Below are 21,984 nucleotides of genomic sequence, written 5' to 3'. Positions count from 1 at the left end.
GGATTCCCTTACCTTGCAATGAGGGTCTATGTAGAGAAGTGTTAGTTTCCACACAGACCCACCTACCCAGATGTCATAAGGAGATTTCTTCCCTGCTACGAAGGGGAGGTGTTGATGGAGGCCAGACTGGGTTTAGGCTTGCTAGAAACGGCCTGGGCAGGCTAAACACTGGTAGAATGCGTGAAGGACCAAGAGATTCCAACACAAGAGCCGTCACCAGAAGGATCATAAGCCCTAGCTCCTCCCTAGAACTACTGCGCAAACATGAACTGCTTCCTAATGTTGAACTCCCTACTGACTCACCTATTGAATGGCCACTTTGGCTCCTCCTGATATTTGTATGCACTGATGGGATGATTGGGATAAGACCTAACCTGTTATATGGACTTTTACTGGACACGACTCTGGGAGAGTAGGGGAGAGACTGTGGGGAGTTGGGGACGTTAAACACTAATTTGTTTGAGGAAGATCATACAGCCTCGAATCACAATGAGGCAACTGAAGGCTGTAATTTGATGATGCTATGACACTCATTGAAATCAATAAAATCTGTTTAAAAAAAAAATAAGGACATATATTCCCATCACTGCAGGCAGAGTTCAGGAGTGAAGAGGCCTTCCTTGGGTGAGGGATAGTGTAGCATCGAGCATTTGCTCTGGTTTGATAGTAAGAAAATACTCTACAGGATATCAAAAAAGGCAAAAAAGAAAAAACAAATCCTGTTCAGGTAAAATGTTTTTTCCCTTTAGATTAAACTAAACAAGCAGCCTGACAGCTTATGTTTACATACCGCAACAATCCTCTTCATTGCATCCAATTTGGCAGAATCTTTATTGCTTTCCAACATTTCTTTAAGATCTTCATTTCTAAATAAAAACAAAATAACACATCAATTGTAATTCCGTATGCTGATTAATGTACATCATAAAACTTTGATATGACAACACATCTAGGTCTAACTAACATTGAACCTTCAAATCGTGGCTCAAAAAATCTGTTAAAATACAAAATTCAATTTGGAATATTTAGAATATAACGGTTCAAGGACATAAGCATTTGCACACCCTGAGTGTCAATCAAATTTGCAAACTATCACAAAAATAGCGACAGGCCACATATTTTGCCTAGTGTCATACAGCACTGAGGTTACAATCCTACCAGTACTGTAACATCCAAAGTGAGTCTGCTCACTCATCACAATGCACCCCTCAATGTGAAATGACATTCAGGCTAGTTCAATGAAACTCAGTCCAACTATATCAAATTAGACACATCAAAAAAGTGAGCAAAATAGAATTACAAAATACACAAAATTCAGTTAAAATATCAAGAGATCAGCAAACCCAGAGGTAGTAGAGGACGTATCTCATTGAGTGCCCTTTTAATTCTTCTATACACCCACCAAAAAAGAGGAAATCAAACTCCTAGTACAAATTCAGCTCACCAAGCTAAAAGGGAAAATTCTGAATTTGGCTAGCCAATACTGGTGATTAAACGTAGATGAAGACAAGACGCCAGGCAAAGTACACATGCAAGTATAATTTAAAGCAGTGAAGCATAATTTTAATTAACATGGCAAACCACACAAAGCAATCGTGTTTAACCAAACCAAGATGTCCTGAGAATAGACCATTCTGTAACATTCAGAAATTAATATAAAAAGAGAAGACCAACTACGTGAATACTTCCCCAAATCATCTGACATTCTCTCCAACTGCCTACAAATTAATGACCATCGAGGAAACTGTAGTTAGCGAATACAATCCAACCATTAAACCTGCCTGTAGAGGCATTCACATGGCTTCAGTACACAAGAAAATGAATCAAGAATATTTTCCTATACTTGCCCCTAACATGACCAATCTTGTGAGTCACGGCTGCTCAAAGACATAGCAACAATCCCTTAATTGACAGCTCGCCAATCTTTGCAGTGTAAGCAGGTAAACTGAATCAACGGAGTGCACCGTGCAGCAGGCCTCATGGATTTACACTAACCGTGACCTCGTTGGCACAGCTCCACCACCAGTGTTTACAGTCCTTTACCAACAGCAACAATAGTCATAATCATCTAGAAATGTAAACCATAAGTAAATCAAAGTTGTACTTGTCTTTACTAGGTCAGCTAATGGAAGAAGGGAACAGTCTCAGGTTCAACACAATCAAAACGGGGGGTTCTAGCATTGTGGAGTATCAACAGCAAATCAATCTCATCCAACATGCCTAGAAATCTAGAGTCAAATCCAGCAACAAAAAAGAAGGAAACAAAAAAAATAAAACGGACCGAACCACCTCTTTTCCTCCATCACCAGTCATCACTTTCCAAGTAAACAGTTGTCAACTGCATCAACTACCAATAGTCCATACCGACCGTTCCCACAATTCTAATCAATAAATCACTATAAGCGGTTCATGGAAAATGTAATCATGGCACAACTGCTATGCTGAAACATGCCTGACCACCGATATGTGCCACAAGTAAAAAAAAAAAAAAAACAGGCTGCTTAAGGTGGCAGGCATGTTGAAAGCAGTTCTGGGGTTTTCACAGCCCCTTTATCCCAGAGGTGCTACTCTTGGGGGTGAAGCTCCCGCACCTGAGCTGATGATGAAATGCAAATGAATAGCACATGGTCAAAGCGTCTAAGAGCAGCTAAATGGACAACAGAACACAACTGAAAAGTACAGAATATCCTTCCCTCGTGCAACATTCCACAGGCTCTGGTCTCTTTTGGCAATGGAACAGCTTACTATTAAAAAGACTGACTTATTTGCGTTTTGAGGCCAAGCAAACACAGTTTATGTGCTAATATGTGGAGGATTGCTGAACATGGTACTCCAGCCTCGATAGAGAGCCTTAGGCCTCTTCGGATGAGACAGAACAACTCCCTTCAATCAGCTGTGGAAGCACCTATCTGTCAGTTTTAGGACTGATGAAACAGTGTTTCATAAAAACAAGCTATTGTTGCATTTGGGATGGGGTAAGATCTTACCCCTTCTAGTTGGAGGGGGATTAGTTGAGGTATAGGTGGGGGGTCCAATTTCTCTATTTGACAGCCTTTTTCCCCAATCTAACCTGTGCCACCCTGGAGGATGCATGGCTGTTTGTTGGATTTTTAAACTGAATTATACGACTCTGCATATAGTCCCCTACGCTGGGGTGACACAATTAATGCTGCTGACATTTCTTTCATTTTCTTCATTGAAAAATCAATAAAACTATTTTTAAAACTTACGTTTCAATCCAAGGGGCACCAGAGAGCCCAAGGCACGATGGCCGCACTGTAGTGCAGCTCTGCCAGCTGTTTAAGCACACAAACTGGCAAAATCCTGGTTCAGGCCTAAATGACACACTCCTTGTCGGAGCAAGAGTTACAGATGAGGCTTTAGAACACCAATGAAGCGCCCTGCGGGTCAAAAGACCATCAGCGTGCCAGAAAAAGAGCCTCCGACGAACCTGTGTGCGGACCTCAAAATGACACCCGCAACACCAATACGTTGAAATCGGACCTGCACTTGGTCCCCGGACACAAGCGGAGGGTGTGCTTCGGTGAGGTGGACCTCCCAGAAGACTACCGGCATCGGGGGCGGAGAGCCGTGGTGACGAGGACCACGACGCCAAGGCTGTGAGGCCCAAAGTGACAACCCCATAGGTGGTAAGGAGGGTTGCGCTGCAGTGGGGGACAGCGGCATAGGGTGCTGCGCACTAAGGGAATTGAGGCAGGCACGAACGAGCGGCTGAGACAGGCAAGAAAACGCTGACTGATAGCTCGCCGATACAAAGTGCAGGAATAGAGCAACACCCACAGGGCACCCACAAGGCACGAGGAGAGTCTGAAATGGGGGATGCACCCTTCCCAGCTGCTGCATAATACTAAGCGCTCTATGAGCCATGCAGAAGAAGTGAAAACAATACGGGATACGGCCTGAACACACTCAGCTCAGAGACACGAAAATAAGCGCTGTACCAGTACACCAAGCACAGTGGGCAGGACGGAGAACACAGGCTCCATCAGATACTCAACATTGTGCTGGGAGCAGTGAAGGGCAGGGCCTGGAGTTGGTGATCCTCCTGACTTCTTCCAAAGAGGAGCGACAGACAACGCATGCGCTGCCTGACCTTAGCTAACATGGGCAAATCAGAAAAATGGCAACCTCGACTGACATTTGAAGTCCCAAAAAAGAACCCCAGCGAGTTGTCTGATACGGGGACACCCAGCTCACCTGAAAATACCATAGAAAATACATTACTCGCCATGCAGCAAAGTCTATAAACAATTGACAGCAAAATAGGCAGGCTAGACCTTCGCAATGATCACCTCTCCAACAAGCTGGCACAACAGGACTCCTGCATCACAGACATTTAGCAAAGAGTATCCAACGCAGAAGGTGCAGCTGGAAAGTCTGAGGAAAAACTACTAAATATGGAAAAGGTGTTGGCAGTAATAAAAGCAAAAAATTAAGACCTTGAAGCACGCTCAAGACACAACAACGTGCGCATAACGGGGCTCCCAGAGTCTACCAATACAGGGAACATGGAGTCCTATATTGAACTCCTCATTACAGAAATATTTGGCTCTGATGCTCCGTCACAAACGTTTGTGGTGGTGAAAGTACATAGATCTCTAGCTCTGAGGCAACCCCCCCAGGGGAAAATATGGTTACATTGGTTAATGTATACGGCCCAAACATTGATGATCCAGCGTTTTATAATTCTCTATGGCATACACTGCGCACCATGCCACCTGCGGTGATCCACTGGGGAGGAGACTTAAACACATTAGACACACGATATGACAGGTCAACGGGGTTAGCAAGTCATGACTGCCGCTCTGCAAAAATACTTAAGACACCATGACAGGCTTCAACAGTGTAGACATCTGGAGTCTGGGCAATGGGGATGCGAGGGAAGGCACATATACGTCCACAGTACAAGCGACTTGGGCCCAACTAGACTACTGGCTGGTGTCGGAAGAGGCAAGACTAAGGGTAACAAAGGTCCACCACTTGGCACGCACATTGTCCGACCACAAACCAGTGAGGTTGTATATTTTTATCCCTGCGATGGTCCATAGACCATTCATATGGCGTTTTCCAAACACAGCATTATTCAACCAGGTATATAAAGGTTCTATAAGCCATGCCATACAAGAGTATTTCAATGTCAACAAAGGCTCAGTGGCAAGCGCAGGCATCCTGCGGGAGGTCTTTAAAGTCACGATCTGCGGGGTCTGCTTCAGAACGAAAACGGGGATACTCAGAGATATCCACATTCAGCTCAGTAAGGCAGAGGCTACTATAAAGCAGCTAGAACAGGAGTACGAACACACAGGAGATATCACAAAATTAGCGCATATCTGATACCACATTAGCACATATCAGGACACTGCTGATCGGGAGATATATGTCCCAACGTCACATGGCTAGAGCATATAGTGAAGGGGGACGCCAAGGGTGCTCATTATCAGCCAAATTACGACCAGCCAAAGGTACGCAGCAAGTAATCAAAATAAAAGACGAGGCAGGTCAAGTACACTGGACTGCAGAGGGGATTTTGAAGGCCTTCACATCCTATTACACGTCATTATATGCCTCTTCTGAAGGAGCAAATGAGTCCAACATTGCGGAGTACCTGAAAGACATAGCCCTGGAGTGGTTGTCGGATGCCTAACTTGAGTATCTCTTGGGCCTATAGACATAGATGAGCTACGCGATGCAATACAGACATTAACCACTGTAAATGCGCTGGGCCCAGACGGACTGACTGGGGAATTCTACAAGGCCTATGCTTCGCAAGTGATCTGCCATCTTTATCGAATGTATGATGAACCCTACTCAAAAGAGGAACTCCTTACATCCTTAAGAGAAGCGCTCATAGTAGTGCTCCTCAAAAAAGACAAGGAACCAGATCAGTGCGGTTCATACTGACCCCTTTCCCTGATAAACAATGACGTGAAAATATTAGCAAAGATAATAGCAAACCGCTTGCAGCCCCTTATGCCCAATCTGGTCGTCCCTGACCATTCAGGCTTCATCCCGAATCGTTCCACTACCCACAACTTGCGTACACTCTTTGCACTACTGAATCGCTTAGACCCCTAACTAGTGGCAGCTGCGGTTCTATTAGATGCCGCCAAAGCCTTTGACTCTATAGAATGGCCTTACATGTTTACGATTCTGAAGCAGATAGGCCTACCAAGCACGTATCTCCGCTGGATTCAACTGCTATATACACCAGTCCAATGGCCCAAATCCAAATAAAGGGACAGACGTTGAGTCCAGTGCCAATACACCGCAGAACAAGGCAGGGATGCCCTCTATCTACGCTATTGCTTGCTCTTGTGGTGGAGCCACTGCCCTGCATTATATGGCAGAGACATTCAGAAGCAGCACTTCGATTTAGGCAGTGCCCGATCGGACTGCCACTATAGGCTGATGATATTGTAATATATGTGCGAAACCCATCGACCCGGCTCACACCTATACTCCGGGAATACATATGATTCGAACACTACTCTGGGCTTATTATCACCTGGGAGAAATCACTGATCTTGCCACTAACAACACAGACAAAACCAATACCCCTTAAATATCCGCTCAAATGGTGCACGGATGCAGTTAAATATTTAGGCATATGGATACATAAAGACCCTAACGTGGTACGGCAGACTAATTACGACACTGCCTTATCAAAACTAGAAGAACAGGTGGGACTCTGGGTGACAAAGCACTGTCCTTTGCAGACAGAGTTGCTGTCATAAAAATGGTGGCGCTACCTCGCTTTTTATACCTCTTCAACAACATCCCTATCATCCTGACTGGCAGGTTCGTCAAGCTCATTAGAGCTCTACTAATCAGATTAATATGGGTGGGGAAGCAACCAAGGCTGAGATGAGAAATCCTGACATTACCACACAAAAAAGGAGGCTTCACAGCACCAGAACTACATTTATAATATCCATGCGCGCAGGCACAACATGCTCACTACTGGTATAATCCATCCGAATACATACTACACTTAGCGGTAGAGGCGAGGAAGTATACCCCATACTACTGCGCCATGTGCTACCTTGAACACACAGAGACACTCCTCGCATGGAGATCAGCATGGTAAACTGCAGTTATGGCCTGGCGCACATTGGGAACACAGGTGGGTCGAATGCCCCTGTACGCCCCTGCACTGCCTCTGGAGGATCACCCGACACTCAGTTACACATGAACCAGGATTGCGGGCTCTGGTTAAAACAGTAGGTATAACCACAATGGGAGATCTTTACTCGGGTGGCACCTTTGTAGGACTGACAGACTTACAACATATACAAAATGCCACGACACTCTTCAAGTTTTACTACCACCGCCTCACACATGCCATAAAAGCACTACATCCGATGTTCCCAGCATAGCCCCCAATGCTAAGAGCATTACAGACCTTACTCACATACAAGGATAGGAGGCAACTAATCACCAAATTATATGAAGCCGCACAAGTGGACACTCCCTCACTGACTGACAAGGCTTTGGCAAGCTAGAATGCCACCCTTCCAGCCCCTCTAACACAGGAAGACTGGAAACACTGCTGCTCAGTAACCAGCTGTCTAACATCCAATTGCAACCTTCGCATTATACACTATAGATACTTGCACCAGATGTATTACACACCTCTTAAAATGCAGCCATATGGGGCACGGACAGACTCACGATGTGCTCAATGTATGGCGACAGGGGCGGGGATTCATACATTTGGCATGGGAGTGCCCAAAATAAGGGGATTCTGGACAGAGGTAGAGGGTACATTGTGTGATATAATTGAGGAACCAATGACATGCAGAATTCGGATATGCCTGCTGGGCCTGGTGCAATCATTGAAACCGGCAACACGTTGATTCAAAGCAATAGCACTATTACTGGCTAAACGTCAAGTAGCCATGAATTGGGGGAAAAGGAAATACCCCGCACAACCAAAACGGCTGCAAGAACTGGCATATTGTAAGAACGCTTTAGAAGAGTATGCGGAGGAACTGCCCGCAACATCCTGCCCCAGGAACGTGTGGACCATGTTTACAAATTATCTGCTAACTAGACAGGTAGTGCCATCGTGAGCGTAGGATCAAACCCATAGACAGGCATCAATAATTCACATTGCATTCATCTGTTGTGGACACTACCATTTTCAATATATCACATCTCTGATGGTATGTGCTATAATCTTGGCTGCTAAATTGATGTTTTGTTTACCTTTTGTATGTATTGTACAAACCTTAAAACAATATAAAACTCAAAAAAAAAAGTTTAAATCCATGGAGCAGTTAATTAAAGAAGTACGATAATATGAAATATGAAACATGAAGCATGGTGCCGAGCCGCGCAGGCTTCAAAAGCATATCAGAAATTAAAGTTTGTTTACACACGGATACACAGCTACACTCTGGTTGGCAAATGGCGTAAACTGAGTGCGTTTCGCTGACAGAGGCCAAGTACCCCGAAACTAACCATCGTGAATAAGAAGCAGAATACGAGCGGGAAACTAACAAAACAAGGCAATACAAAAGTAGTGAGCCCGTAAGAACGTATATGGGCGAACATGCAATAATCCATGTAACAGGGTCACTCTCCAGGGCGGGAATAAAACAGCATGTGTGCTTATTTACACCTTAAATAAACAAATGATTGGATATACCACAAGCGGTCTTTCCGTATGTACCCCAAAACAGACCTTACAAACAAGAAGGTGCTCATTTAGTTGCAGAATGGTTTCTCATGTAGTACTTGGACCAGTGCACTTTCAAATGGGTCAGAATATCATTAATATATAAGCAAGAGTTTGTGCCGCCTGGCACGGTTCTAAACTATACATCTTGGCTGTCTTGTGACAAGCAGCTGTACAGCTAAAACGGCTACTCGGATGAGTCAGTCTTGGCTGCAGGTGGAAGTGGTTTAGCCACAACATACTGAGTCACCTAGTTTTCAGGATCAGGAGCTGGGGGGACTGCAGAAGTCAACTGGCATGATTTTTTTAAGAAAGAAAAAATTAAGTTTTGCATTTCCACGTGAATTTAGGATTTAAGAACGAAGTCAGATAATAATGACTGCTAAACCTCCACCGAAAGGTCAACATGATTACACAGACTTTGTAGCCTAGACCTTATAAAAAAATCTGCACAGACTTCCACGACTAAACTAACAGATAACAGGCTCCTATGTGGAACACTATGAAGATATTAGAAGATGCAGTCATGTTTTTCCGATCACACAAAATAAGTTATGTAGTGAGATGTGGACATAGCTCGCTCAGCACAGAGTGGCTTAAATGCAAAGTGATAAATACAAATTCCAAGTCAATACAAAGATTTCAATGTCTCGTTGGATAGTAAAGTGTACACTTTGTGAATAAAGAAATCCATATGAAAACAAAGCTGGCTTCCGCTAAAAACTATTCATGGCTGTCTTCCAAAAGTGGAGCCATTTGTGGGCTGTGCCACGCCTGGGACTCTTAGTCCGATCACTGCCTAATTACGAGTAAATATTATAAAACATCTAAACAAGCATACACGTATTGATTATCTGTCATATGTCAAACTCTACTCACTGAGTGACCCCTAAACACACACCTCACTTCTGAATCAGTAGTTTTACAAAGGTAATTATTTGGAATAGTTCAAAGCACTGAGTTTGTTTGTTTTTTTAATACCCAATACCAATGTGCTGCACACAGCTTACATCGTGTACAGCAGAAAAAAGCAAAAGTACAGCACATATTGACAAAATTACAAAAAAATTAGCACATAGTATAATACACGTTTTATTCTTATCAAATGCCATGTACAACAAAGTGTCACAAAAATTGAACTAGAAGACATCGCACATAATGAAAAAATAGAGAGGATGTGACGTTAACGGCCAGAGCTACCAACTTTGGAGATGGGAAACCAGGTTCGAGTGTCGGCATAGGCTCAACATCCGGTGATTCTGGACAAATCACTTAGTATGCCCGTGCCTACCAAAAATGAATGTGTAATGTACCCGCTCCAATATCTTTGAGTCCAATTCGGGCCATATAAAACAAAAACAAAAACAAAAAAGATCCACAAGGCGTGGATACCGGAAAGGTGGAACATGCATTGCGGAACACATAACGTGACATTCCAAAAGGCACTGCTACCTTTATCTGAACATAGTTGGGTTCACTATTCTCAGGCCTATCATAAGAGGGTGCTGATACCTTGCTCTATGTGAACTCGTCTTTGCTCAGACAGTCGCTCTGTGATGGCGCTTCCGGCTGTAGCAGTGTGAAGCAAGTACACTGTTTTGGACACACAAGCAGAGGGGCTTGCTAAAACTGAGGTTAGGGAAAAGAAGTCAGATATACAACTCAACAGAAGCTACGATGAAAGGGGGAGCCGAAGTGAGGAAAAGCTCATGAGAGCAACTGGTGGACATAGGATCGCGGCTGGGATTAAAGGCAAAACCAAAACCAGACGGGAGGAGGGGCCATCACATGCTGTAACAGGAAGAAGCATGAACAAAAAAGTTATCTTAGTGAAATCGCCTGGGAGGGAACTAAGCACACAAAGGAGGGACATTTAGAAACAATGCACCAATAAAAAAGAAAACAGTTAAGACGAGCACAACAAAGACTGAATGGAAATAGTGGGTGTGGTTAAAGTTCACTGAATATAGCATGTCTTGAAGATAGCACATGGGTGCTGCCTAGGCTCGACCTAAAAAATGCCCAGACCATTCCAAATCTGTATAGAGTTGTTGTTCTGCTTTGTTGTCAAACATTAAAAAAAAACACCAATTAAACGTGAAAAGGAGAACAGTCCTATGTCCTTAATGAAGTAAAATTCACCCTGAAAACATAGTGTAGCTATCACACACATTTTCTATAAGCTCTCAAAATTCATGGTCATTCAAACCTACATATGAAGGTTGGCTAGTATTGGACAGCAGACTAATGGTATATCAGGTACCCATTTAGTATCTATAGGAGGTATTTACCTACCAAACACTTCACACCTTCAAATATAATCATTATCCTCGCCAAATACACATAACTCCTTCACCTCACTACATGCATTTCTTCCTTCCTCCTAAGATACCAAGTCGGACTCTTATCACCTTTACCACAGCAACAGGTTCAACTGCTCTGTTCTTCCACCCTGAAGACATACCTTTCCAGTATTCCTCGTATCAAAGTAAACTAAAAACTTTTATACCTCAACCTTAGTCACTGACCTAAACCAACATTTACAATTTACTTAAATAATGCAATTCATTAGTGAGTCAAGTGTATACCTACTGAAATGTACTTCCACCACATTAATATCAGTCAATCAAACAGGCTGTCTAGTATGAGGTCTAGTAAATACTCTGGAACTTTGCTTGTGAATCAAACTATAGGATCAAGACTTCATGGTTAGGATCTGGACTTCAGCTTGTAAGGAGGATGTTCAAGGAGTGCACTAAATGGCCATTAAAATTGTTAATTCAGAACAGAAGCTCCCTGGGTGTGTTTTATCCAGAGGGTACTCTAGTGAGGTGCATATGCAAGAAAGGGTAAAAAAAACTAAATTACTAAAAGACTGAAGTGACATGGACTAAGTTTGTGAATACCAATAAACTTGTGCGTTTGAATTTACAAAATCCTTTCCAATCCCTTCCCACTTATGAAAACGGTCAGAGATGCAGCCCAGCAGAAGCCTGTTGTTACTCCTCTTCTAGTGAAAAAAAAGAGAATGAAACACCTACACACCGTATGGGAGTGTAGGGGAAGGAGTTTGTCCTAGGTTGGAAAAATGCATTTGTCCCGTGGGGTGGACAGAGAACCTTGAGAGGCAAATCAACCTGGAATAACAAGGACAAGAGATTCCGCTTGGAGGGGAAAGAGGGTGCAGTAAATTTGTGCCAGTGGTGGTGAGCAAAGCTGAAAGAACCTATTTATCGGGCCAGGGGTTGCCCACATAAACACTTCAAAATATGAGGGTGCTGGAGGGATTATTCTGGGCTGGTTAACAAACACTCTAGTACTTAGAAAATCTTTGTGCACTGTTATATTTCTTTGTTGTAGCAATGACATATGGAGATGTCCGGGATGGGACGATATTCATATTCTATTGTTTAACTTTAAAACAAATAAAAATGTGTGCTATAAAAAAAATGCATGCCAGTGAAACCACAAATGAGGGCAGTGCTGCCTAAAATGAGTGCGGATCTGTAATCCAGAGCAGCTGTGTTCGTTTTCTGATCTTCTGTGGAGCTGTAGGGAGGAGTTCCAGACAGAGAAAATAGTAGGTTATGTTGTAGGACTGAACAAGCTGAAGAGCGGTATCACAGTAGCAATTAAGGCCTACATTAAAGTTACTGACCACAGAGCCCCCCAGAATTGCAGAAACCAGACAGTTTGGGCAACGTTTGCTGTGTACAATGTACTTAACGAAGCTGCCTTCGAAAGCAGAGCAAACTAAATGCAACCAAGATATTAACAATCGTTTCCCCAAGATCCAAAGTAGGGAAATACCTTAGACACATGGGAGCCAAGGGCCGTGGCCTGGTCGGTGGGTCTGTGGAGGAGTTGGCAGGGACATGGATCTTGGGGAATTTTTGACTGATACAATTAGTGAGCTTACTGAAAAGAACTGCTATTGATAAATTACTGCTGGCAAAAGACAAAAATTCCCCTGCAACAAAATCTGCACTGCATGGTATTTTGACACGGGTAAGTGCTTTTAAGGGTACAGTGACCGATTTGTTAGCTGAGGACTCTACAGTAGCAACCATGGTGTACCTAGAAAAAAAATATAAAAATCAGGTGGCGTTGGTCTTGAGATGAAGCAAGGTTAACTAATTTACGCATATTTGATGGTCCACTGTTGGGGAGGGCCTTTGCTTCAGAATGTGATGCAAGAATTAACAAACCAAGAGATTCTGACACCTTCCTTTCCTGTTAAAGGCAAAGTACACAAAGCGAACAGACTCAAAAGGCATAAATAACGGAGGATAAATTAATAAATGTGAAGACATCTCTGTAATACCCCATAAACGTAAAAGGGAAATGGGTTGATACATTGCATCAGGGATGTTGAATTCCTATTGCCTGATGCCCAAGACATATTGTTTGGGGTCAAGGGCCAACATGTTTTCATGTTTATTTTGTCCATGGGACAAGTAGGCCCAACCCCCTGCAGCACAAACCCTTTGGCTGCCAGTTTACAAAGAAGGGAACTTTTTGCAGTGGAGGTAATATGTGTGTTCATAAGTTAATGCTGTTCAAACTTGTATTTATGGTCCATTAATGAAAAGCCTTCATTATTAGGGTGAGTGCTGTAAATAAACATTTTAAGGTTACACTGCACTACTGACAGTGGTTCCAGTTTAAAAAAAAAAAGTGTACACACGTTTGAAAAGTTTAACAACATGAGGCTAAGTATAATGCTCCCAGAATGCTCTCTGATTAGATACAAATAACTGCAGAAGCTTTTAAGCATGAGTGATGATTCTTTGGCTTCAAAATAAAATGTTCTGAAAAAAATGCAAGTAGGGAAAAACGCTTCACTACAATGAAAATGTAGGTGGTATTTCTTTGAAGCGTCAATTAGTAAAATGTGTTGATGCATGCTAGTATTTCAAAAACATATTCCTAATAGAAAATCAGTGTAACCTTTTTCAACAAGATTATGTGAAGCATGAAAATAAACAAGCAGTGGCAACGCCAACCGATCTGACAGGTTTTGCAAGTCTTTTGGTTTTGTCAATGCGTATCTTGTTTTGATATGGCTTTTGTGACACTTTGTTACAATGGTGAGGGCGTGACAGCTCCCACAACAATAAACACTGGCAAAAAGAGAAAAAAGTTTTTGCCACAAAAAGCACACACTGCCACCAGTGGTGTAATATAGGTCCCACAGCCCTCCTCCAGGCCCCCCCCCCCCCCCCCCCCCCAGAGCAGCACTTGCCCTCAGTGAGTCTGGAGGGGGGCCCTCCATGTCCTTTGCAGGAGGGCCCCTCCAGTTTTGTTATGCCACTGATTGCCACAGTAGTTCCTCGCACTGAATAAAACTACTGTGTGCCAATATACTCCTTCTGGAAGAGCAGAATGAGATCACTCACAGTAAAGCCAGCCGATAGAGATAGAAATAGAAGTTTAATAAAAACAACATGTCTTTAACACCAGACCTAATTAGGAACCCAATTCATAAAGAAAGGCACAAAAGTGCCCCTATGGTTTACGTCTTTGAATTTGTGGCTTTCATGAATTCACAAGCGCTTACAGAAGTAGACCAGGAAATCGTACTCCTAGAAAATATTTGCCAACTGTATTTTAGCACAAGCAAATATGCATGTGTAGATTTGCTCATGTGAAAATCTATCTTTCCCTCCAACCACCTTTTTCCCAACCCTGGAAGAACTTTTACTTCTGCTATTGTCCGGAATACATTTCCAACCTTTCTCATTATGGGAAAAGATTACAGAAGAGCTGGTGACAATCCTTTTAACATGCAAGTTAGAAGGTTTGCAGACTCAAAGGCATTCCAGATCTGGAACTACTGCTTGCTGCTTTCTCCAGCCCCAGTATGTAGATCTGCGGAAAGGTGGCAAAATAAGGAAATTGTTATAGTAGGGATTGAAATTGCAAGTATACAAGCCCTTCCATAGTAGTAGCCCTGACATGATCAGAGAGGCTATTATCCGAGTTCTTACATAATGAGATTGCTGCCATAATTTGTCGCCACACTACATGGCACCAAAGGGACAAGCACATTTTTTTACAGGACAAGTAGATTTAAGAAACAACCCGTCCTATGGACAAGTAGTTATTTTATTACATTCCACACCCCTGAGTTCATGTTTTCACCCAGTTGAAGACTCCAGAGACTTTCCTGACTGTGGTGAGTCAGGGGAATGATTCAACAGTTTGTGCCTGAATGCAGAACCCAAAGATGGACGCTCTAAGCATTATCTCAGCTGCTGACCATGGGACACTGCCAAATTTTTGGCTAGAGATGGCAAAAACAATATTAAGATCTCTGCAGTCTGTGTTTAACATTGTATTTCCGCGACAGTATACTTCACTTTCGCTTCCTTCCCCATTAACTGTCTTTTTCCTGCCGGTTTCCAGCAAGTGGATGAGTGTGAATCTGTTCAATGAGAACTTTGAGCGGGATTTGAGGGCTTCATTATAAAAATACACTGAATAATATTTTGTTTTCCAAATATAGGTTACCAAAACAAAAATAAAAGCATCAGAAAATGTTAAATCAAACACTAATCTACCTTGTAGCATTTTTAATTGCTAAATGTTTTACACGACATGAAAAACTCTACTTTCATCAGCATGAAAATGACACGCAACTGTTTCTCACAGTGTCGTTACAAGTGAGGAAGACAGAACGTGTTCTCTTTCCTAATGGTCAGATTAATCCTCTGCTTCAATCTTGCCTCCAACTTTTTTTTCTTACCTTAAATATCTATGAGAAACATATTTGCAAGAAGGCCCAATCTGATCATTTCTTCATGTTCATTCATAACTGTGGTTCAGTCCTTGATACTGTCCCATACTGATGGAGACAATGCACTCTTAAGTTAGGATTACAAAATGTTCTAGTTTCCTGCTTATCAGTTAGCATTGTCTCCTTCTTCTTACTCAGCAACTAGGCTAACAGTATGAGCCACCAAATGTGAACATATTACCCCTATTCTTTAACCTTTACACTCCTTAATCTTGAACACCTGCTGCCACACCAGTGTCAAATTTAAGCCTCCCTGCATTTAACATATAGCAACATATGTCCTCAGCAAAAAATCTTCAGTTCTCCGGGGGTTTATTCTCAACACGCAGCACGTGCCTGGCTCAGCTTGACATTCTATTGACCAAGTTATCTTGTACAGCCATTCAGCTTTCTCTGCTCCTGCACTTAAGCTCTAAAACTATTTTTTACTGTCTATACGACTTGCTGCTACTCTTATGATTTTCAGACAGGAATTGAAAACCTTGCTGTTGATTGAAAAGGTAAAGCTCGCCTTCATGGCTTTGTAGCATGCAACAGTGCTTTCACTTCACCACCGCGAGTTGCTATAGGCTTCTTATTTCCGCTTCAGCCCACAAGCCAACCAGTTGTGTGTACGGAGGGCTCCCTGACACAGAATGAAACCCAGAGAGGGAGTCTGGAGAGGATTGCCATGCAAGACTACATTCAGCTTATCAGGCTATGGAGGAACAACAGTGGTGGCAGTAGAAAGATTATAATGGTGTGCAGTGCTTTTTTACCTGTGCTGGCACAGGGAGAATGCCACTAGCCACTCATCTTCAAACTGGTCTGCCAGTCCTCTGCAACCGGATTCTGTGGTTCATCAATGACCACATGGATGTCATATGTATTTGTGCATACCATGTGCAGGCAGTTCAATGAGCTTGAAGCATGTAAGCGATTGTTGACAGCTGGTACACTGGAATCCATTTTGGTTTCCAAAATGCAGGCAGCAAATAATATGTGGGATTGGAGGGAGTCGGTCAGGCAGCAGATGTAGATTGCAGGGCTCTCCCAATGCGTCACTGAGGCTAATGTAGTCAATCTACAGTGAGGGGATTTGGGGCATTGAGGGTTTTCTTTGAAATGTAGAGCAAGGCCCAGGTCCTTTTCTGCTCGATTAGTCCAAGGAAGTTGTACCGCCAGGTAGTCAAGTGGTGAAGTCTCCCTACATTCCTGCTAACAACTGAAGACAAAGACTAAGGCTGGACCAATCTGGAGGAAATAAGCAAAATACAGGGAGTACAGAAGCTGTTCCCAGAGCTGAACTTGAAGAATACATAAAATCTGTCTGCAATCTTAGAAAACATATGAGACAAAAACTACTAGCCAGAGTACCAAGAGTCCTCTGCACCACAATCCGGTATTCCACACCACTGGAGACGAAGACACTCTGTGGTGTGCTGTAGTCAACTCCCCTTCTCAATGTTTGGGACAGGAATGTGCACGTTCTGCAACCTGCCAAAGGAAAAGCTACCGCAGACCGACCTGCCAAGTGAGAAGGAGCACACTGACCGGTGAGAAGTGTTGGAGGTGACAATGTACAAGGAAAACGCTGCCTAGAATAGAACAGGGCTGACAGAGGCTAAGGCAAGTATAAATGAAATCTGCCTGCTGCAGCCTAAGGGAGAGGCGTGCACTGCCAGGCTATGTAAGCGAGGCCTTGAGCCACTGGAACGAGTCCAAGAAACCATGACACCTAATACAACTAAGAGCTTCATAGGACTGCAATTACATCCTGTGTCGTCCCTGCAAGACAGGGTTAGTGCACTGTGATGGATCGGCACTGGGAGTACTGCAACATAGTGGACAGTCACCAAAGAGAGAATCAAAGCTCTATGAGAAGCTTGATGCTGAAAACACCAGTAACTGTGTGTGACTTTGACCTTGGTTTGGTCCCCTATGACAAATGGAGGTGGCCACTTCTTGTTGTTTGGATCGTGGGTTTGTCGACCTTGGACCCAGAAACATCTCTCCCCCGCCCCCCCACCCCCAGCAGAGACTTACCTGACCAGAACCAGATTCAGCGGAGATCACCCTTAACCTCCTCCACTGGACATGTCTATTTGCCCTCTTTCAGCTAAAATGAGCTCGCCGGTGGTTGAGTACTGGCCAGGCCAAGGGACAGTGAGATCATCCTGGACGAGTTGTGGAGAGGGCATACCACTTCAACAGGGCACAATCACAACCCCTCCCCAATAGCAGCACCCTCAGCTGCTTAGCTGAAGACTAAAGAGGGCCCAAATAAGGTACAGTGCAAAGACTAGATATGATATCGCATATAAAAACTAGTTTGGGACATGTTATGCTCCACGTAGCTATCATCTTTTCTGAAAGGAGTGAACAAGGAACTCAGAGGCTATCTTTCTTATTCCCTACAGTAGCACATGCTTGGATCTGCTCTTACACGACCAATTTAAGAAGCATTCACTCCATCAGTGAAGACAAAATTGTACTTATTGTATAGCATGACACTGCTCTATGAATTTGTGTATATTACTGCATCATGTAACAGAAGTACAGTACTTTTTTTTTCTTATGAAGAAGCACGGGATGGACAATGATTTTTTTTTAGTCACTCAACTCAAAGTCTAAACTCCCCCCCCCCCCAGGCAAATGGGTGTATGGGGTTTACTATGTGATCAGTTTTGGACTCAATATTAAAGTAAACCCCAGAACACCCGTGTTAAAAGGCTCAGATTGTGTCTGCAACCTGTTTAAGCATTTTTCCTTCATAACACAGTTGAACTCTGGTTTTCTCCAATTCGTTACGTTTGCTTATTTTATTGTGATATTGTTTAGTTGTGTATTTGTTTGTTTCATCTCTTTTCTACAGCACTCTTAAAGCCTTTGGCAAGGCATTGCTTTATAAGCACATAAATAAATCGAAGACTGGGTGGTGATAGTTTACTCCAATGAGCAGAAACTAACGTTTTTTCAACATAAAATCTCAAATATGATCAAGCAACCTCATTTCCTTCGCGCACAAGGACTTTGTTTTAGCACCAAATAACACTTCGTATAATCACAGATACATTGTGCCATCGAACAATAGTTTCTAAAGATCGATGCACAAATTTACATAAAACGTAGGGATCCACAACGCACATTCTGCTAAATCAAGACTGCCACTCCGTTACGGCTTAGATTGTAGAAGGGTCAATAAATTGGAAGAACTGCGACAGCATCTGAACTATCTATCATAAATCATACTTGTCTACGATCATCAGGTGTCCTTAAATTTCACTGTAGGTACAGTGATTAAACGTGTGATAAATAATGGGCACGAAGGAAGAAGGCTGCATTTTTCGGTCGACAGCAGCTAAAATTAAAAAATTAAAAAAAGCCCACTCACTTATAGGACTGCTGCTAAAACACAAGTTGCATTTAAAGCAACACTGTATGGCACCCACACGTGCCGGAGCACGTTTCATACCTACCCAGATAGGTTCTGCTCAGAGGGTACTTCGGAAGTTCTGAGCCTCTGCTCCTCCGCGGTTGGTTCTGGGCTCAGTGATAACTGGAGGCTGTTAGCCACATCCAGAACAGACTCCACAGGGTGCGATTTTTTACCTAAAAGTGACAACTGCGGCTCCATTTCTTCAAGCTACACGAGAAGCGTTTCCTCCTTCGAGGAGTAACAAAGCCGAGGAATGTAGCTGCACGACCAACCCTCGACTTCTCATAGTTATGAGAAAACCAACATTAAGGTTTTCAAAGGTCACTTCCTTCCAAAAAGAAGTCTTAGTCGCTCTAGTTTGATAAAATGGTCTCTGTCTGTCCAACCCATTTCTGGTCACGCCTTTCCCTCGGGCATAGCAAATAAACAATGTCACTTCAGGAACATTGGCTAAGCAAAATAAATTGTCGGAACCCGTGTAAGTGAAGTTGGAGACGGCCCGACTCAGGAAGGGTGATTGCAGAAATAGTCCTCCCAATGTGGTCGAAACGGGAAGTACAGTAGGAGAGTAACCAGCGCTATTAATTTATGCCAGACTCAGACGTACCCTCATTGTGGCGCCAAAAAGCTCTGACTGAACTGCGGAAGGCAGTGAGGCCAGCTCCATTCAACACAACCGACTGCAGACTTGGGAAACCAGAATGGCAAAGTAGCGCTCGAGTTCATACGGGCACTTGCACTTTACTACAAACATCGTAAAGAGAAACACGTGACCTCCCGCAGGCCTCACTTAACATGCACTGCGCTCTTCTGACTGAAATGTTCCAACTGTGCCCGAGACAGCCCCATTTTACTAACCAAACATGTGACAAAAGGGTGGGGTCGAACACTAGACGGAAAAGCAGCTGAGACTGCTCTTTTACCTACTAGAGTGCCAGTCAAGTCACTGTGTCACATGCTTAAGGGCATGGCTACGGTAGTTCGCCAAAAAATAAAACAGAATAGGGTTATTGTCGGCAAAAATAAAATCATGCCGGAAGAATGCAGTAAACAATTCAGCAAGAAGTTGAAACACATTACCACATCCTGCAAATCAACGATCTTCAAAACCGATTCCGCTGGAAAAAAAAAGACACCAGCTTCTGAGTCAACATGGCATTTTCGGAAGAGTTGTTCTATAAGTGAACGAGAAACAGACCCCTCCTAAGGTAGTATGTGCATTTAACATGCTTTTTGTTGGTAACAACATTTTTTTTGCAGGTTTGAACGCAATTTTTGCAACCTACTTCTGACTGTGCAAAGAAGTTATTTTTAGATTTCGCTGTAGTTGAGCTCTAGCACCGCCAGGGGTATATAATATAGTGGCATTCAGCTGGGATACAATGAGCACTGCACAAAGGGGGCACGGACGCTGGGGGCCTCATTATAAGTGTCACGAGATTTGCGATGAAAATAAAAAGTATCCGTAAAAACATAGCAGACTTTTCTGGTTCCACCCAACCCACCACCCCACTCCACTAGGATTCCGGCTGTTCAAAAAAAGTGAAAAATCTGTGGGAAACTGCTGACAAGAATGAGGAATGACCGATTTACCCTAGTAATTCATAATTTAAAGCTTCACTGTAGAGCCCTGGGGCTGCAGGGTAGGGCGACCACTTCACTCCAGGTCACTACGGACACTGCATCTAGTCCAGAACTTGCCATCTACATACCATTAATTTCAGTCAGAATATATTAAACTATTACACAGAAATCCTAGAGCACGATCTGCGTCGTAACAACTTACAGGAAGGTGTTCACTCTATTAATAGGTCAACCAGGGGACTCACCAGGTCTGGGGCACTTGTAGTGCGGTACTGTATATGGAGAGAGCAGGGGACACTTTTAGATTATGTACAATAATAAGGGGAGTGTGAGAAAATCTTCTTCCCAGGCTACTGGCCAGGGGATATGTGGCCGTTAGCTCCTTTCTAAATTGTAAGATAATGTATTCAGACCTTTTGTATGGACAGCTGTTGTCCAATATCCTCTATTGATGCCAAACAGTCTTGTGTTCTCGAGGCCTCTTTCGCTGCACTTCTTGGGTCCAGCCTTACCTAGCTAGGTCTTGATTCACTGTGCTATGCTAGATGCCCACAGTGGTTAGTTTTTCAGACTGATTTCTTGCTACTTTGTAGGTGATGCAGCAGGTTTTCAATATAAGGCAGGCTTGGAGGGGCAGCCAGGGCAGACACAATGACAGCAATGATGTGGTCAAGTCTCTTCATCAGTCGATAACACTATTTCGGTAGAGGCGAAAGTATGCAGGGTTTATTGGGAAAGACGTTCTTAAGTGGTATTAACTTTAAGAGAACAGTGCCCTTACTTTTTGTTACAAAATAACTGTCACTGAACAGTTAATGCAGACCTTGAGAAGTCTCCAACTGAATTCTGGAGTGTGTTCCTCTAATGAGGCTTATTAAAAAAAGAGGTCTGCGCAGGGTACAGCCTGAGGGTGTGTTACGAAAATGTATTTTACCAGCACCTGTTCTAGCTTAAACACTACCTTTTGGGGATTAATTTGTGGCAGCCTATCTTTTAAAAATAATGACTTCCATATTCAGTCTTTTCAGGTGCAGACAGAGACCTAGTATTACACGTCACTATTCCCCACTGAGCCAACCAGGATTCAACGCTGTGACCACCGCAGGGGTACAGCAGAGGCCTCATACGCCTTTTTGACGTGCAGGGCCATGTCTCCAACTGGCTCATTTGAAGAGCGCCACTTAATTTGCATGTGCGTCTTTTCGCCCCTTTGTTTGAGTTCCTGCGGTGGTGAGCAATGTTGGCACCTGTGGCACCCACCAACAGAAATGACCTTACAGGCTAAATTTAACAGGTCTAGGGTTGAGGCAGCTGTCCTAGCCCCGAGGCTGATGGGCGAGAAGGGCCTTCACCAGACTCCTGGTTACATACACTGACATGGGCAGTGATCAAATGAACCAACAGCTTCGTAATGTAAATAGGCATTTGTAATGCAATGGGTCTCACATTTGCTCGAGTTAGAGCTATTAGCGTTGTAAACTC

The 21,984-nt window shown here is 43.4% G+C and overlaps 1 protein-coding gene across 3 annotated transcripts in view; it reads right to left on the bottom strand.

The window, feature by feature from the left end:
• The window catches only part of AP3B1 (adaptor related protein complex 3 subunit beta 1), a 1,440,584-nt gene that overhangs the window by 1,314,539 nt on the left and 104,061 nt on the right, over positions 1 to 21,984 (bottom strand). The window contains exons 1-2 of one of the 3 annotated variants that reach the window (XM_069223395.1): positions 19,526 to 19,544; positions 791 to 866 (exon numbers count right to left, since the gene is read on the bottom strand). In XM_069223395.1, the coding sequence (XP_069079496.1) occupies positions 791 to 847 (57 nt within the window). In that variant the 5' untranslated portion in view covers positions 848 to 866; positions 19,526 to 19,544. Of the gene's footprint in view, positions 1 to 790; positions 867 to 18,958; positions 19,223 to 19,525; positions 19,545 to 21,984 lie in introns of those variants that run through there. The other 2 variants (XM_069223382.1, XM_069223388.1) reach the window with 2 other exon arrangements.

Source organism: Pleurodeles waltl, chromosome 1_1, assembly GCF_031143425.1.
Source record: "Pleurodeles waltl isolate 20211129_DDA chromosome 1_1, aPleWal1.hap1.20221129, whole genome shotgun sequence".
Lineage (NCBI taxonomy): Eukaryota > Metazoa > Chordata > Amphibia > Caudata > Salamandridae > Pleurodeles > Pleurodeles waltl.
This window is presented reverse-complemented; position numbering and strand designations above follow the sequence as displayed.